The sequence below is a fragment of the Podarcis melisellensis genome, assembly GCF_964234715.1.
Source record: "Podarcis melisellensis genome assembly, chromosome: 4".
NCBI classification, from domain to species: domain Eukaryota; kingdom Metazoa; phylum Chordata; class Lepidosauria; order Squamata; family Lacertidae; genus Podarcis; species Podarcis melisellensis.
The window spans coordinates 33,735,636-33,754,104 of record NC_138531.1 but is presented as its reverse complement, the minus strand read 5'-3'; the positions used below and the strand labels follow the sequence as shown (position 1 = coordinate 33,754,104).

General features: G+C 44.1%; 2 protein-coding genes across 6 annotated transcripts in view; one reads left to right on the top strand and one right to left on the bottom strand.

Annotated features, from left to right (window-relative positions):
• LOC309367884 (cohesin subunit SA-2-like) overlaps window positions 1–3,886 on the bottom strand; it is a gene marked incomplete at its 3' end in the record, with an annotated part of 57,289 nt that extends 53,403 nt beyond the window's left edge. For 4 of the 5 annotated variants that reach the window (XM_081907529.1, XM_081907530.1, XM_081907531.1 and 1 more), the window contains exons 1-3: window positions 3,768–3,886; window positions 2,760–2,875; window positions 254–421 (exon numbers count right to left, since the gene is read on the bottom strand). In XM_081907529.1, the coding sequence (XP_081763655.1) occupies window positions 254–297 (44 nt within the window). In that variant the 5' untranslated portion in view covers window positions 298–421; window positions 2,760–2,875; window positions 3,768–3,886. The remainder of the gene's footprint in view (window positions 1–253; window positions 422–2,759; window positions 2,876–3,767) is intronic. The other variant, XM_081907528.1, reaches the window with a different exon arrangement.
• Window positions 3,887–4,056: 170 nt separating this feature from the next.
• Window positions 4,057–17,387, top strand: GTPBP6 (GTP binding protein 6 (putative)). Its single transcript, XM_081907672.1, has 10 exons — window positions 4,057–4,506; window positions 5,044–5,181; window positions 5,896–5,966; window positions 7,052–7,182; window positions 8,545–8,615; window positions 11,971–12,129; window positions 13,031–13,239; window positions 14,437–14,585; window positions 15,591–15,743; window positions 17,039–17,387. The coding sequence occupies exons 1-10, from the start codon at window positions 4,155–4,157 to the stop codon at window positions 17,181–17,183; spliced, it is 1,578 nt and encodes a 525-aa protein (XP_081763798.1). The 5' UTR covers window positions 4,057–4,154; the 3' UTR covers window positions 17,184–17,387.
• The last annotated feature ends 1,082 nt before the right edge of the window (window positions 17,388–18,469 follow it).

Genomic DNA, 18,469 nt, shown 5'->3' with positions numbered 1-18,469 from the left:
CCTGATGTTATATTTTATCCCAGTGGATTCCTTCTTATTTTAACTCTGATCTTATTAAGTTTTGCTGGCGTTGTTAAATGTTAAGATATATTAAACATGAAACTATATAATTGTATCATATTAAAATGATAAACTGGCAAGCAACATTTTTAATGTATGAGCACACACACACCACTCCAGACCACTAAAATTAAATAAACTTCTCAATAAAAACAACAAGATAAGTTCTGTACGCTAATGTCAAAAGTCTTACTTGTGGTTGGGAAGATTGGCAACGGAATTGGGCTCTGCTATCATTTTCGCTACATCCTCTCAGCAGCACAGAAAGCAAGTCATTCTGATCAGACGCTTCATCGTGAAAAGGAATATTTACAACAGCAATTCAAATTCATTTTCTTCAGCTCTCCTCAGAACAGCAGAACTGCACATTTTTTTTAAAAAAGCAGACAATACACACCATAAAATTACAATACAATATGTTAATAGCAGCAGTTCAAAAATACAACAGTAAAATGATATTTTAGCAACATGGCTAAGAGGAGAATACAATCCCACAAGACAAAAGTTGCTGAAATAATAGCATTTCTGAAGACCAGCCATCATTCAACATGCAGTACGCAATCTTTTGTGTTACACAGAAATAATTCTTGAAACATAACCAGAGATTACACTGTTTCTCAACGTTTCGCAACATTATTAGGTCAATCATTCATTCATTTCATTTGCATGCCACTCTTCCACAAGAAAAATCCTGCTCAAGGCGGCTTACAACAAAGAAACAGGAATGCATTTCTCCCAGGCCTCTGGTTAAGTGGGAGGGTTACTGTTTTTGTTTGATACCATTTTTTGTATTTTTGTTCTCTTATATTGTAAACTGCCCCTGTGATCCTCAGAGGAAGGGCAGCATAAAAATTAAATAAATAAATTTTAAAATTGAGACAAACACTACAGAACAATTTCATAGTAACACAGCAAGAATTTCATAACATAGTGTATGTTATAGTAAAACAGTAACATAGTCTTCTTCATAGATACTTTGTGTCTTAAGACAGGAGTGGTAGTATAGTACAGTGGGACCTCGGGATGCGAACGGGATCCGTTCTGAAGCCCCGTTCGCATCCTGAACAGAACGTAAGATGCAACTGCGCATCTGCGCGGGTAGTGTTTCGCCGCTTCCGTGCATGCCGTCATTTTGACCGTCTGCACATGTGTGAGCGGCGAAACCCGGAAGTAACGCGCTCCATTACTTCCGGGTCGCCACGGAGCGCAACCCGAAGATACTTATCATGAAGCGTACTTATCCTAAGGTATGACTGTACAAACTTTATCTGTTCCAGAAGTCCGTTCTTAAACCAAAGCATTCTTAAACCAAGGCGTGCTTTCCCCTAGCAGCGGGGGGCTCAATTTACAAATGGAACACGCTCAACAGGAAGCAAAACATGTTCTGCTTCCAAGGCAAAGTTCACAAACCAAAACACCTACTTCCGGGTTTGCAGTGTTCTTAATCCAAGATGCTCATAAACTAAGCTGTTGTAGCATAGCAGCTAGGAGACTAGGTTATGAATCTGTTCAGATCTCACTAGGTGAACTCTCTCCCCACCACTAACCTCCAGCTTTATTTACCTTTATTGGGCTGTGTGCAAGCCTCACATTAAAAGGACATGACTTCCCCCAAAGTATCCTGAGAGCTGTAGTTTTCTAAGGATGTTATGAATTACCAGGATACTTTAAGGAAGTCAGGTGCTTTTACTATCCCTTCAGGATTGGCATGAGATTAGTTGTTGGGGCCAAAATTGCGTGTGACCAACCCCACAACCTTGCATGCACACACATTGGCAAACATCCCTCCTCAACTGATTCAGGCAGACCAGCTGTAATCTGCTTATCAGCCCCACTTCACACACCAAAAGAGCAATCAGATGAAGGAAAGACAGCTATTTGTATCCCAATCTAGGCACCTCAGCACATGTCTGCTTTATTTTTTATCATTTTTATTTGTTACCCTTGCTGACAAAATGAACGAGGTCTTGGGCTGCAGAATAATGTGCTAATTAGTCTTCCAAGGTTGCTTAAAGATAACAACTAAACAATGTGCATGAATGCAGGAAAGCACTATACAAAGTTCGCTATTATGCATTGAAGTTTCAAGTCACAGGGAGACCACCTGTGGCAAAAATTTGATTGGTAATACATTTGGGACAGACATAAGAAAATGTTTCTTCACATAGGGTGTAATCAAGGAACCACATGTACACCACCGTGTGTTCCATTATGGAATAAAAGTGCTTAATACAGTGGTACCTCTGGTTGCGAACGGGATCCGTTCCGGAGCCCCATTCGCAACATGAGCAGAGCGCAAGCCACAGCTGCGCATCTGCGCATGACGTCATTTTGAGTGAACATGCGTGAGCGGAAGTAACCTGAAAGTAACCCATTCCAGTACTTCTGCGTCTCCACGGGACGCAATCTGAAAAGACGTAACCTGAACCGAATGTAACAAGAGGTAGGACTGTAGAATAAAAAATAAATATGTGGTTATGATGACCACAGGCTTTGCTGTCCTTAAAAGCTGATTAGGCCTAAATGGGAACCTCAAGGATAAAGGTTTCATGCCACTAAATAGGTACGAGGAGAGGCTGACAACAGCCAGGGAGAGTGATCACCTTTATAGACCTGCCTGTAGGCCTAGTAGATGCACCTGCCTGCATGAAATCTGGCCTAGATAAGCTTTTCGTCTGATTCAACAGGTTTCTTCTTACCTCCTTAATTTCTATTGAAATTCTCCAAGTCACTGTCTTTCAGCCTAATGTGCCTCAGAAGGTTGTTGTGCGGATAAAACAGGGAATGGAGAACCGTGTACACCACCTTTGAGTTCCTTGGGAGGAAAAAGGTGGTTGGGAAAGAAAGAAAGAAAGAAAGAAAGAAAGAAAGAAAGAAAATTTCATCAGTGGCGCAATGACAAAATTCATTCTACATCTACCTCATTTGAAACCGTTGCTTCATGCGTTATGAAATATAATACACAGAAAAAAGAGATTGCTATATAAATAGAATTTACCAAAGAGAAAATAATCCCCTTTTAAAGAGGTTTTTCTAAAGGTGGGGGGGGGGGTGGAGAGAAACCTACAGCTGTTTAGAATAGGGCATATAATTCAGAAAAGGAAATATTTTTACAGTTATCATGACTGCAGCTAAAGAGGAAGTACAACCCAAATACAGAATGATTACTATGATTATCATTAATTATACCCCCGCCCATCTGGCTAGGTTTCCCCAGCCAGGGCAAAGGAAAGTATGTTCGTGGGAAGGAGCAAGGCAAGATTTGAATGCAAAAAAAAAGATATTCCCAAACAACAAGATGAGATTGTCGTCATTCGGGGGGGGCGGGGGGTTAAGACTCCTGTGTCCAGAAAATCAACAGGTACAAATTTCACACGGGGCAGGTGGGTGGGAGGGGCCGGAATAGGGTGCAAAAAACTTCCAGCGGTTGAATTCCTGCCCTGTTCGGAAACTCCCACCCAACCTTGTAAGCTGCGAAGAGGCTGCGAAGTGGAGCAGAGCGCAACGAAGCGGGAGAAGCACGAGCAGAAAGGAAGAGAAATTGGCCGCGCAAGGCGGAAAGAGATGGAAAGGGGCGACGACCGAGAAGGCGGCGGGTCACGCGCGCGGAGCGTTGCGCAAGCAAGGGAGCCAACGGCGTCGCGCAAGCGCGTCCCTCCTCAGCCCGGACACTAACCGCCCACCCGCCCGCGAGCGCGCCCCCCTACCCTTCTGCTGGCCGACAACGGCCCAAGCGAAGGCCCGGTTCTGACACGGGCGGAGCGGCCCGCCCCGGCGTTCAATCACAGCAGCGGCACGAGCCCCGCCCTCAAAAGTCGCTCGAAGCTCCCAGATCCCCGATCCCTCCTCATCACGTGCCGCGACTTACCCAATAGGAACGAGATTTCCGCTTTGGAACGCTCTTCCTTCAAGCCCCGCCCCTCTCATGGCAACTTCTTCTGCTCCGGGTTGGTGTGGGGCGGAGCTAGAGGAGGAGGCTGGGCTTTGCACCCGGCTCTGTTCCAACCGGTGATGGGACCCAACGGGGCGTGTTTTGGGGGACGGACAAATCGCGACTGGGGGGACTTAATGGGTGTTACACACACGCGCTCGCCATGGTCCTCGTGAGTCTTAGGTGGCGGCTGCTGCTGCAGAAGTTGCGCGTCGCTATTCCTCTCCCCCCGGCTGGGCGTTTAGCGCCCGCTCCGGTCAGGTTTTGGCACGCCACTGGCGCCAGCTATCGGCTCCCGGAGTCTGGCCATGGGCCTGCTAAGGGAAGGAGGGGTTGGGACGGCAACCGGAGCAGCTGCGGAGCAGGGGGCGACGAGGAGGAAGATGAGGACGGGCTGGACATAGATGAAGATCTGCTGGAACCGAGCCTGCCCACTCTCCCTCTTGACGCCCAGAAAGTGTTTATTGTTCACCCAGCTGTGAAATGGGGGCCAGGCAAGCCGCAGCTAACCACAGGTGTGATGCCAGACACAGCCACACAAGAAAGGTTGTGTGTCTGCAACGCAGCTGCGCCCAGCTTGTCCTCCTGTGTGTTGTACTTGCACATGGAGTAAAGGTGTTGGCACCAGGCATAGAAACCAGCCCAAATCATCACAAGTCAGCTGCCTCTCAGCCTAACCTACCTCTCAGGGGATTAAATGAGATGGGGAGGGTCCATGCACACCACCTTGAGCTCCATGGGGAAAAGGGAGGGGTATAGATGCAATTATTGTTAATAATACCATTATGGTGCATTAAACTGAATTTGGGGTGACTTCTGGACGGGTTCATGGGACTTTGAGCACATGTGAAACTGACTTGGAACAGAAACAGACTGGTGTCTCCATCTCTAGACCTGACATTGCCTCTAGCTTGAAGGGGGTTAACATTCCAAGATTTCATTTCGTAGATGTACTTTTCATTATAACTGTGTGTTTATGGATAAACAGATGTTGAAAATGGATGATGTTATGTAACTAGAACTGTGTATCAATTTTCTCTCCCAACTGACAGCTGAACTACAACTAGCTGAGGCTGCTGCTCTCATAAATACCATACAGAACTGGACAGTTGTAGATAAAATAATCCTTTCTACAAAAGTTCCTGACAAGAAATTTATCTTTGGCAAAGGGAATTTTCAGCTACTGACTGGTAAGACAATACCCGTAGGAAGCTTTGAAGCTTTTTTCTTTTCTCCTTTAATGCTTCACATTATCATTTTCATAAAATGAAACGAAACCCCGTGGTATCTAACCATAAGATTTATATACTAATTTAAATACTACATGTTCTAAGTGGGGGGGGGGGGTTGAATGGATATAACTTTGAAATATTTCACTGTGACTCTTTCAGTGAAATGTTTAGGTTTGCTATAATAAATAATAACAGTTGACTGTACATAATGGACTGGTTCAGTTATAACTCTCTTTAACCTGCAGCTTATCAAACTCTGAGCAAGCTTTCTGCATGTGTACTACCCGCTTACCCCTTCCCCTCATGCACCAGCTGTTGCACTTCTGTTGTTTTCTAATGCACCCAAATTGGGGGAACAGATTAATATTCATATCCATTAATCCAACATCAGATACTGGTAGTAGTTCAAGTATAATGCTATAATCTGGCTATCTGCAAGAGTTAGTCAGATGTTTTCTTAGCAAATGACTGATGCTGAAACTCTTGCCTTACCTGAGGGTGTGAATTGTCCCTAGGAATGTGATTGATGAGTATTTGTAGGACACGGCGGAGGAAGTGGGTGCCTGCCCTGCCAACCCTTGAGAAATGCCTAAAATGCAGGGCTACTATTTCACTTTTTTTAAAAAAAAGTCAATATGTTACAAAATTATGTATCTCAATACTTTTCTTTAGATAAGATTAAAGGACTGCCAAACGTATCATCTGTCTTCGTAAATGTCGAAAGGCTTTCTCCTCTAACAAAGGTAATCCAAAGTTTTATATCTAAGCTAACAAGTCTTCCTTCGTGGTTCTGGAATATTTTTATTATATTGATATAGTGTGAATGTAGCTAAGAATCTGCATAAATCATTGATTTAGTAGTAGTCCAGAAGTCCAGTAGTCGAGAAATAACTCTGATTTTATTCGCTTGCTGTTGAACGGGCTAAGTAAACCTGCATAGGATTGGACTATGACAGAGTATGATGTTTGCTTCGTGGCTAAACATCACTAAATTTTACCTAAATATGGTTCCATATTCCTTTTCATGCATCAGTTTGTAATATACACATGAAAAACTGGTCTAGGCATTCTTTTACTTGTACCTCAAATACTTCCTTGTGATGACATTTCCCCTCTGTAGCATAAATACAGACCACACAATGTTGTAATGCAGTAGTTTACTCAATCCGCTCCACTAGGTACCAGCTGCTGGTGGGAGCAGGGAAACTCACAATGCGATAGTGCCCAGTGATATGCTACATATTCACACATGCTATGCCAGAGAAGAGGAAACTCATCATAGGTGGTGACTTGGGTGTAGGTGAAACCATGTCTAGAAAGGCTTATGGAGCATAGAGCCACTTCAGAATATATTGCTCCTGTGTTGTCCAGCAAAGGGCCAGGGATACATAGACCTCACTCCCATTCCTTTGCATTAACAACATGACTGTGTGCTGATAGAAACTTTGCACATACAGTTGCATGCACAAAGGCTTCTATGCACTCCAGAAGCCTGTGCAGTTCAGTTTCCAGGTCAGCTGTACGTGTGAAGGGTCTGTTGGTACAGATAGTTGTGTTGTTCGCATGAAGTCTATGGGGTGAGGCTACTTGGTCCATCCCCATTCCAGGAGTGACATCTTCTATATCAGAGGGCTACAAATATGCAGAAAATGAAGCACGAGGTTTTGCTTTTGCCTCTTTCAGTAGCGTGAGCTGTTCTGATAGGTTTTACAATCAAGTCCTTAAAGCCATTAGATGCTAATTTTACAGCAGTACATTGTTAAAATTCTGAATTCCATCAAATTCACAGGCAATATAAAAACCTTCAGTTTATTTTATCTTTTAAAAGAAAGAACTTGAAGAAGCCTGGCAAGTGAAAGTCTTTGACAGATACACAATCGTCCTTCATATTTTCCGCTGCAATGCTCGAACAAAAGAGGCAAAGCTCCAGATAGCATTGGCTGAAATCCCACTTCTAAGGTACTTAAAGCAATGCACATTTCATGTTAGTATCTGAATAGAAAGCAGAAACGCTTTCAGATAATAACTCAAAATTGGCTTGCCTGTTGTGTAATATACTGATAGATGTAACTACATCTATTGTAACTACATTACAAAGCTTAGATCAGTCTTTCCCAACCTGGTGCCCTCCAGATGTTTGGAACTACAATTCCCATCAGCTACAACAGACCATGTTGGCTGAAGCTGATAGGAGTTGTAGTCTGAAATATCAATAGAACACCAAACTGGGGAAGACTGGTTTGTATGTTTTATTTGAAAAAATTATAAAATATAACATGGCAGCTTACAACTTATAAAAGCAGCTTTAGATCAAGTTAAGAAGTTTTTTAAAGCTATTTTGCAGTTACCTTTTTATGTTAAAAGATATATACATGGATTTTTTTTATCATTACAGTTTTTATGAGTGCTTATTCATCACTTTCATCTCCTTTCAGGGCTGTGTATGTAGTTTTCAGAAGTTCTGATAGACCCGTAACATACTTTTTAATGTGTGAAAGCACCATCGGTTTAAAAGTCCAGCATAGTACCATAAAACAGATTTCTTTGCCAATGAAAGTATTATGTTTAAACGATCAGAAAGAATCTGATCTTAGCTAATGTTCATTATGTGTAAGGTTACAGTCCTAGCTGTCAACGTTTCCCTTTTTAAAGGGAAATTTCCTTATTCTGAATAGGATTCCTCACTAGAAAAGGGAAAAGTTGACAGCTATGGTTACAGTCCTATGCCAACTTAGCAAGTGCTGTCAAACTCAGTGGGGTTTAACTTCTGACTAGGCATGTATAGGCTTGTGCTTTAGGTCTCATTAAAAGCAATGGTATTTACTTTAACTGCAACTAACTTCTTTCATAGGGACGCAGGTGGCGCTGTGGGCAAAACCTCAGCACCTAGGACTTGCCGATCGCATGGTCGGCGGTTCGAATCCCCGCGGCGGGGTGCGCTCCCGTCGTCCGGTCCCAGCGCCTGCCAACCTAGCAGTTCGAAAGCACCCCCGGGTGCAAGTAGATAAATAGGGACCGCTTACCAGCGGGAAGGTAAACGGTGTTCCATGTGCTGCGCTGGCTCGCCAGATGCAGCTTGTCACGCTGGCCACGTGACCCGGAAGTGTCTGCGGACAGCGCTGGCTCCCGGCCTCTAGAGTGAGATGAGTGCACAACCCTAGAGTCTGTCAAGACTGGCCCGTATGGGCAGGGGTACCTTTACCTTTACCTAACTTCTTTCATTGGTTTCAACTAATTTTATCTGAGTTGCATCCATTGTAACTTAACTGTCAATAGACTTTTATGGCCATTGAAAGGTATATTAATTTTTTTATCCCTCAGGACCAATGTAAGAAATGATGTCAATCGGTTGGATCAGCAGAGAGGTGGCTCAAGATACATTATGGGTTCAGGTAGGCTGCATTTATTGTGGAAATCAATAGTAAAAAAACTCCATCACTATTGCAATCAAGGGCTTTGCTGCAAACACTGATTACCACCCACATGCAGTTTGTCTTTATGGAACTGTTCTTGTAGTGATTCCTTTAGAGCAGTGTTTCCCAACCTTTTTTGGGCAAAGGCACACTTGTTTCATGAAAAAAATCTCGAGGCACACCACCATTAGAAAATGTTTAAAAAATTAACTGTGTGCCTATATTGACTATATATAAAGTAACTCTCTTTAATACGCATCAAATAAACACAAAGAAAGTATTTTATAATTACTTTATTATGAAATAGGACGCACCTACTTTTTTGGGGGGGGGAAATAAAGGAAAAATTTTTTTCCTTTATTTCCCCCCCCAAAACCAGGTCGGGGAACAGTGGGATGGCGGTGCTGTGCCTCCCCGCTGTCCCCCGAGCTTGTGGGGCTGGCCCATGTCTGCCTGGCGCGAGGGGCGCTCTGCTTCAGGGCGCCCCGCGCTTCAGGCGGCAGGCTACAGTCCGCAGCATGGGGAACCCTCTGTTTCAGGGCGCCCCACGCGCCCCCGGGTGCGCAAGGCTTGCCAACACGAGCGCGGAGCACGGGGCGTCCTCCGAAGGGCGCCCCGTGCTCCGCGCTGCCAGCTGCCGCCCGCAAGCCTTGCGCTCCTGGGGGGAGATACCCCGGGTGCGCAAGGCTTGCCAACACGAGCGCGGAGCATGGGGCGTCCTCCGAAGGGCGCCCCGTGCTCCGCGCTGCCAGCTGCTGCCCGCAAGCCTTGCGCTCTCGGGGGGAGATCCCCCGGGTGCGCAAGGCTGGCCAACACCAGCGCGGAGCACGGGGCGTCCTCCAAAGGGCGCCCCGTGCTCCGTGCTGCCGGCTTCCGCCCGCAAGCCTTGCGCTCTCGGGGGGGAGATCCCCCGGGTGCGCAAGGCTTGCCGACACCAGCGCGGAGCACGGGGCGTCCTCCGAAGGGCGCCCCATGCTCCGCGCTGCCAACTGCCGCCCGCAAGCCTTGCGCTCCTGGGGGGAGATCCCCCAGGTGCGCAAGGCTTGCCGACACCAGCGCGGAGCACGGGGCGTCCTCCGAAGGGCGCCCCGTGCTCCGCGCTGCCAGCTGCCGCCCGCAAGCCTTGCGCTCTCGGGGGGGAGATCCCCCAGGTGCGCAAGGCTGGCCAACACCAGCGCAGAGCACGGGGCGTCCTCCAAAGGGCGCCCCGTGCTCCATGCTGCCGGCTTCCGCCCGCAAGCCTTGCGCTCTCGGGGCGGGAGATCCCCCGGGTGCGCAAGGCTTGCCAACATCAGCGCAGAGCACGGGGCGTCCTCCGAAGGGCGCCCCGTGCTCCGCGCTGCCAGCTGCTGCCCGCAAGCCTTGCGCTCCTGGGGGGAGATCCCCCGGGTGCGCAAGGCTGGCCAACACCAGCGCGGAGCACGGGGCAGCCTCCGAAGGGCGCTCCGTGCTGCCGGCTGCCGCCCGCAAGCCTTGCGCTCCCGCCGCCCGACTCGCCCGCCTCCCTCCCACGGCACACCAGGCAACGTCTCGCGGCACACTAGTGTGCCACGGAACACCGGTTGGGAAACACTGCTTTAGAGCCATGCATATGAAACATGTTTGCTTAAGACACAAGATCTACCCACTCTGGAAGAATGGCAGATGAAGGTGATGGACTATATGGGATTGGCAGAAATGACTGGCAGAATCCGAGACCAGGGAGAAGAGTCGGCGGAAGAAGATTGGAAGAAATTTAAAGACTATTTACAGAAATATTGCAAAATTAATGAATGTTAGAATGATGTCGGATAGAAATTAAGTGGTTTCCAGCTGTAATGCTTTAAGAGAATATGAAAAAAAGGTTTAGAAATAGGTTAAAACTTATTGATAAGGATTTGCTGAACTAACAATTTGAATTGGAATACAAAAAAGGAAGGTATGAGGAGGTCTGGGAAATAAGTTAATGAAAAATAAGTAATGGGAAACTTACGTGTTTTTAACTATTTTTATTTTTGTATTTCTGTTATTTTTTTTCTTTTTTCTTTTTGATTTTTATTGTATTATTACTGAAAACTTTAATAAATATTCTTGGGGGGGGGACATGTTTGCTTAGACTTGGTTCTGTGGATTCTCCCAGAAAATCTGTGGCCTGGTTAGCACGTAATGCTAATCTAAACCATAGCTAAGCATGAATTGCTGCTGCCTTGCTCTTCCTCCCGATTCTGCTGTTGCCCTGCTACCTGAAGATAAGCTGTGGTTTGGTTTTGCGTTACATCCAAATCCAACTCATGGTTTGTCTTCCGACAAAGCATGAGCTAAAGTCAAGGTTTTTTTTCTTGGCTTACCTGTGGGTTCAGACATAATGTCAAGCCAAAACCATGGCTTCGCTCCAGGTAGCAGAACAGTAGCCGGAGGAATGATGCAAGACTGATGTCTGCTCTGAATACCCACATACTTGCCTACTCATGATTTGGCTTAGCGTTATGTGAAAACTGGGGTAAGAATAAAAGGGAGTCTGGCATCCTTTTTACAGATCTTTCCTGAAAAAGCCATGCCTGTGCTAGTATGTTCAAGGTTAAAGACTATTCTAGCTGCAATAGGCAGGTGTGGCAGTCATGTTCAGTGTTCTATACATCTAAGCAATACAGTGGTACCTTGGGTTACAAACACTTTGGGTTACAGACTCCGCTAACACAGAAGTAGTACCTCTGGTTAAGAACTTTACCTCAGGATGAGAACAGAAATCGCGCGGCGGCAGCAGGAGGCCCCATTAGCTAAAGTGGTACCTCAGGTTAGAAACAGAACTCCGGAACGAATTAAGTTCATAACCAGTTACCACTGTATACACATTTTTTATTGTGTTCCACCAACTGCTGAATCCTTCATCTCCCTTCCAAAATTTTATTTTCATATACAGTGGTACCTCCAGTTGTGAACAGGATCCATTCCGGAGGTCCGGCCGTATCCCAAAGTTTTCTCAAAAGAAGAGACCTCTTCTGCACATGTGCGTGCGGCAGTAGACCGCTTCTGCGTATACGCAAGTGGTGAAACACTTCCGGGTTTGCCGCTTTCGCAACCCGAAGTTTACATTACCCAAGGGTAATGTAACCCGAGGTTCCAGTGTATGTTAAAATTCTTTATTTTATATTATCACTACCAATGATGGAAACTGTTACATTTTAACAAAAATGATACATGACTTCAGATTGTTTCCAGCTTTTATTTTTACTGTTGTGTGATTATTCTTTTTTAAAAATAATAATTGTGCAAAGACTTGATCTTTGGTGTCGCCCTTGTTTCCCTCATGTGTTCCAAATGGGTGATTTTTGCTTTGCTGCTGCTTGCCTTTCAGGTGAAACGTTCATGGAAGTACAACTTCGCCTCTTAAAAGAAAAGGAACTAAAAATTCGAAAAGCGCTAGAGAAGCTTAGAAGAAAAAGGCGCTTACTCAGAAGTCAAAGAAGAAAGTCAGAGTTTCCTACTATTTCAGTAATGGGCTACACTAATTGTGGTAGGGAACAGCACCACAAATGCTTATGTTGCTAGTATTTAAGTACTTGCCAGAAATTCATGTAAAGGTGAAGAGAGCTTTGTGTAAGGAAGTTTTAATTCTTGGACTGTAACATGTATGCATGCCAGTTCTTCCCAAGAAAACAAAGTGCTTTTTTGTTACTTAGTAGGGTCTCCCGCATATCTAAAATCCTTGATAAATGGTAGTGCCTAAGCCTCTTTGCAAAGTTTTCACATTCTGCATTTGCCATGTGTGGAAGGGGATTCCTGAATACCCACCCGTGTTTATTGTGTAGTAGTATTTCAAAAAATAACTTACAGGGAGTACCAGATTCCACCACAAGATAGGTGGAGCCTGATATGTAGGAGAAAAAGAATTGAAAACTGCAGAGATTTCAAGGACAGCTAGAAAATAAGACAGAAGCAGTAAAAGTGTACTAAAGGGGAGGGGGAAATACAAGCAGTTTAGGACCTCGGGGTTTCCTGTTACTGGTGTTGAAACAACCCTCTCATCAATCACAGCTCTGATTTCACTCCTTGGCTACAAATGCTGACAGGTAGAAGCAGTCAGGCTGGCTCATTTCACGGAAGGGTGCTGCACACTTAGCTCCATAACTGTCTTTTGGGAAGGGAAGGGAAGGGACTTGGATCCTGGGACCCCCTACCAGTCACAGAAAGACTCACAGGCACACTTCCTTCTGTTCAAATGAAACCTGATGGATCATGATCTCCTGAACACCTGTCCGTAACACACTGATGTGCACCGGCATATGGATTATAAAATAGTATTGACATGGTTGCTGGTTTTGTGCTTCTATAAATGACAAGTCTCCATCCCATTAACTCCCCCGCCCCTTTATAATTGTGGCTGGTTCAGCTTTTCCTTCCTTGATTTCTGTTAGGTAAAACCACTCTAATCAAGGCCCTTACAGGGGATTCAGCACTGCAGCCTCAAGATCAGCTCTTTGCAACATTGGACATTACAGCCCATGCTGGCCTCCTGCCATCATGTCTGACTGTCCTGTATGTTGACACGATTGGATTTCTGTCTCAGCTGCCCCATGACCTTGTGGAATCGTTTTCAGCCACGTTAGAAGATGTAGCCTGCTCAGTAAGTACAACCACCACCGTTCAACAGATATGGAGCCTAAAAGCCAACAAACATTTGGGAGAAATTACTCTTTAGGTGGGTGCAAATACTGGTCCCCTGGATACTAGCACTTGTTTCTGAGGAATTCATAGGCTTCTGTTTTACTAACCTAGGGGAAGAGTTGAGGACTGCAACATACTGTGCTCAATTTGTATTGGACATTGTCATAAGTGGGGACGCGGGTGGCACTGTGGTCTAAACCACAGAGCCTAGGACTTGCCGATCGGAAGGTTGGCAGTTTGAATCTCCGCAACGGAGTGAGCTCCCGTTGCTCGGTCCCAGCTCCTGCCAACCTAGCAGTTCGAAAGCACGTCAAAGTGCAAGTAGATAAATAGGTACCACTCCAGCAGGAAGGTAAACGGTGTTTCCATGCGCTACTCTGGTTTCGCCAGAAGCTGCTTAGTCATGCTGGCCACATGACCCGGGAGAGGGGGTGGGGACCTTCTGCAGACAAATGTCAGCTTCCTCGGCCAGTAAAGCAAGATGAGCGCCGCAACCCCAGTGTCGTTCACGACTGGACTTAACTGTCAGGGGTCCTTTACCTTTATTGTCATAAGTGAGGACTTTAGATGCTAAGTTTTTAATCTGTTTAGCAAAATATCATACCCAAGGGGGGCAACTCACCCAACCCCCGTAATAGTTCTTACACTGATTTCCAAAATAACCTAGATATGCTTGCTAACTTCACCCTTCTTGGGTCTTTCTCAGAAATAGGTTTATTTTAAGCCCTCATTTGTGTCACATATCTTAAATACTACAGAGTGATGCAAGAGTATTTGACGAAAGGAGCTTTACATGGGTGTGGTTTTGGTTCAGTTTTATCTGGTTGGAAGCATCCGTCTAGCTTTTTCAAAAGTTTCTTTTTCCTGCTCTATTTTTCCTCTATTGTTCCAAGGCGTTCCACCTCTAGCCTTAGGAGAAGGTCGAATTGCTTAGGGTCTATAGTTAATGTTAATATATGCTAGAGATGAAAGCAATTTCTAGTTCTTAAGAAAGTAAACAGGCACTCTAGAAATTAGCCAAATAATACTTCACCTGGAGTTCAGTTTTGTACCTCATCAAATAGCAGTATGAAACACTGTCCTTCTCTCTTACAGCTCTCTTTTAAAAGTCAAATAACTCAGCACCTTTTGGGGCATGCATATTATTTGTTACTAGGATTTAATTGTACACGTGCGGGATGTTAGCCATCCGGAAAGCAACCTCCAGAAGGAAAGCGTACTATCGGTTCTCAGGAAACTTAATCTTCCCAGCCACCTACTGGAGTCAATTATTGAAGTTCACAATAAAGTGGATTTGATAAATAGGTAAGAGGTAACAGAATGTTATCGTCTAGATCTCCCGGCTATCTCAATTCTTAATCAAGATAAACTAGAGTATTGCAATGAGCTGCAATGTGCCAGATTCATTTTCTGCATTGCTGGCAAAATGCCACGGCCCTGTCAACCTGGACAAGAGCCAAAAGTCAATGGGTGGAATCCCTGGCACTCATGGAAGGGCTTTTGATCCACCAGACACCTCCACACTGGTCTGGAAAATCCTTCCACTCTCTGGAGGGGTACAGGGGTTAGCCGAGGCTTCTGCCGAGTCAAAAGGCCTTCCATGAATGCAAGGCGGATGGTTGGATTCCACCCAGCATGGCCAAAAATTGAGACATTTTCTCTAACTCACAATGCCAAATGACTGCTAGGTGGAATCCAGCGCACAACAGTTTGTGTTTTATTTATTTCCTCAGTTTTAAACGTTATTTAAATATAAATTATGTTGTGTCCTTTAAACTGGATTGACTGGTTTATGAGTTTCTTAGAAATAAACCATTCAATATTTACAACCCTCAAAAGAGCTGCTTGCTTTTAATGAGGCTCAGAAACATGCAACACTTTGGGAATTGAAAAGTTGCACTTACAGAAGACCATAATGAGGAAAAAATTAATTTGTACTACATTTACAGTGAAGACAGACATAGCACCTGAGCTATGTGATTGGTTTAAGAGCGAAAGAACCTTGCATTTACTTCAATATTTTTGATACTAGATAGTGGTAGGAACCAGAGTCAACCACATGCCTGATCAGGTTTGAATACCTGAATATTACCATTCTTCTGATCCTGATACTCTTGAATTTTCCCCAAACAAAATGATCTTGGAGCTTAATTCCAGAATGATGTTCTTACATAGAATGGAATCAAAATATGAGCATCATCTTAATATGTCTGAAACATTCCTAGGCCCACAGCAACAAAACACACTGTGTATCAACTATATTGTTTCCTGCTGCCAAGACCTGACTTTCTGACCTCTGCTTTCTTCGAGGTATCATCCGGCTGAGCCAGATGCAATGGCAGTTTCTGCTCTCCTCGGGCATGGTTTAGAAGAATTAAAAAAGGAAATAGACAGCAGAGTTTTGAAAGTAACTGGGAAAAACATTATGACAATTAAAATCGATCTATCTGGACCTCAGCTCAGGTAAGGCTACTTACTGGTTGTGGGGTGTTTGTTGTAGAGCAAATTTGTATCGAGGATCTTTTTCATCAAACGCAGATAGCTTTTAGGTCTTTCGCCACAGCAAAGTTTTAGCACATCTTTAAAAAATAGCTTCATTTTCCTTGCCAAACCCACAACTTGCCTGTGTTCTGTTGGTTCTGTTGTAACAGTTAAAGCTGAAAGGGTTCCCTTCTTGGTGTGTTGGTTAGCTTTCTTGACCTTGAGTTTGGTGAAATATGTCCTTGGGTGCCACCAGGCCGTTGACTTGTAATCATGCTGCTGCTACTACTACAGAACACATCACCAATGCTTCCCATTGACTGTCTAGACTGCAGTCATAGAACTGCTTTGTTTCAATGTACAGTGGTACCGCGGGTTAAGTACTTAATTCGTTCCGGAGGTCTGTTCTTAACCTGAAACTGTTCTTAACCTGAAGCACCACTTTAGCTAATGGGGCCTCCCACTGCTGCCACCAGAGCACGATTTCTGTTCTCATCCTGAAGCAAAGTTTTCCCCCCTTTTTTATTGATTTTCACAAAATTATAAACACACAAACAAACATAAATCATAACCTTATTAAAACTAATCTTATTAAGATTGTTAAGTGACTTCCTCGTATCCCCCTAGTTGAATTTCAGTGCAAATCATTTTAACGGTTTTCCAAATTAAAATTCTTATAAACTTAATCACTTAACATCTTTCTTTCTTACCAATTCAGCATTAAACATATTAATTCATCACATTACATATTTAAATCCTAAGCCTATCTGGTAATTGCAAGCTTTTCCCAATTAATTTAACTTAGCGTATTTAACTAAATAGTCATTAAATTTCATCCATTCTTCCTGATACTTCTCCTCCTTCTGGTCACGGACTCTTCCGGTCAGGTCGGCTAGTTCCGAAAAATCCAAAGTTCTTAACCCGAGGTACTATTTCTGGGTTAGGAGAGTCTGTAACCTGAAGCTTATGTAACCCGAGGTACCACTGTAGAAGGGAGCTAAGGAGTTCTTATTCTTCATATTGGGTTAGGGAACCCTCAGCTCTACCCTACCACCTCCCTGTGCCCACCTCACGTGAAGTATTTACGAGTATCATGCAAAGTGAACGGCAATCCTGATTTGGAGGATTTGCTTAGACCAGGGAACTGCTTATTAATCTGAGCATGCAAGGGTAGGAGTGAGTGCATAAGCACACAGTGTTCCTAATACTCCAGAGATTGGTTTTTGTCTGCATACAGCCAATGTCTATAAGGCACTCACTGTTTTCTGCCTTTCTAGCTGGCTCTACAAAGAAGCGACAGTGCAAGATGTGGATGTTGTTCCTGAAGATGGTACAGCCAACGTGAAGGTGATCATAAACAATTCCACTTTGGGCAAATACAAAAGACTGTTTCCTCGATCAAGTTATTCCTCTTGCAGTTAACAAGATAAATTATCTTTGCAGAGAATCTGTTTAATAGGTATTACAGAGCTCTTACAGAGAGAGAGAGAGAGAGAGAGAGAGAGAGAGAGAGAGAGAGCGCGCTTTGCTAGAATATCGACCTTCATCCTGTTTGCTTCAGACAGACCAGGAACTGTTTGCCTTGAATTGCTGAAGAAACGTATTTGTGAAAATGTCATGAGACAGTTGCAACACTTTCAGTTTATGGGGAATTGCATAAAACCACCCATTCTTGGCAAAGTGGCAGATCTATTCAATTGCTTATATGCAGGGTTTGTTATCAGTCAGAAAGCTAATTTTTAATCGAAGTGAATGTTGTTTTATCAGAAAAGTTGCCGTGATTTTCCAGACTGCTAATGCTGCTCTAACTTCTGTGTTACAATTTTTGACACTTTGTTAAAAAGTACTTAATTATTTGGAGAAGAAAAGACCCAAAGTTTTATATTACAGGCCTGGGCTCCCCTCCTTTAACAAAAAAATAAATAATGCCTTGAGGGCAAACTTGATTGTAGCTCTATTTTTTCCAATGTACACTTAGAACTGTTAACACAGGGATTCTAGAATACATTAGTCAGCCTTTCTGCTGCTGTTCCTTTCTTATACCCTTCATAGAAGTAGATTAGCTTCTACTTCTTCTTCTTCTTATTATTATTATTATTATTATTATTATTATTATTATTATTATTTCTGTAACACTACTACATAGTGGTTGAAGTCCAGTGCTCTTATTTATTCAGTATGACTTCCTAAGGTTTGCTTTTGGAACGAATATTCTCCTTCCTGTTGCCTACCGTGGTAAACATGATGCTCTAGCTAAACATTTTGTTCCTTGTTGTTGTCCGACTCTTTGTGACCCCATGGACCAGAGCACACCAGGCACTCCTGTCTTCCTAGTGTTCCTAGTGGTCCCTAAACCATGAACTTCAATCACATTCCTTATTTTTCCATAAGTAAGCCTCGATGAATTTGGTAACCCTGCAGAATTTTAGACTTAGTGTAGCTGAGCACGCAGTCAAGAGTCGCTGTCTCACTTAGCATGAAGCCTTTTGGGAACTTGATACAGCTTGGCTTTCAAACCAAGAAGAAAAGCTGCGCACGTCTTTTAAAAGCTTTCAAGATGAGCCAATTCCTTAACTGTGGGAGCCTGCATTCCTGGTTTTCTATTTTTGTATCACCCATATTCTCCCAGATCACAACAGCATAGAATGCTGCTCTGCCTGTGCTTGTCGGTTGTCTGTCCCAAACACTCAATGTTTCACAGTAATATA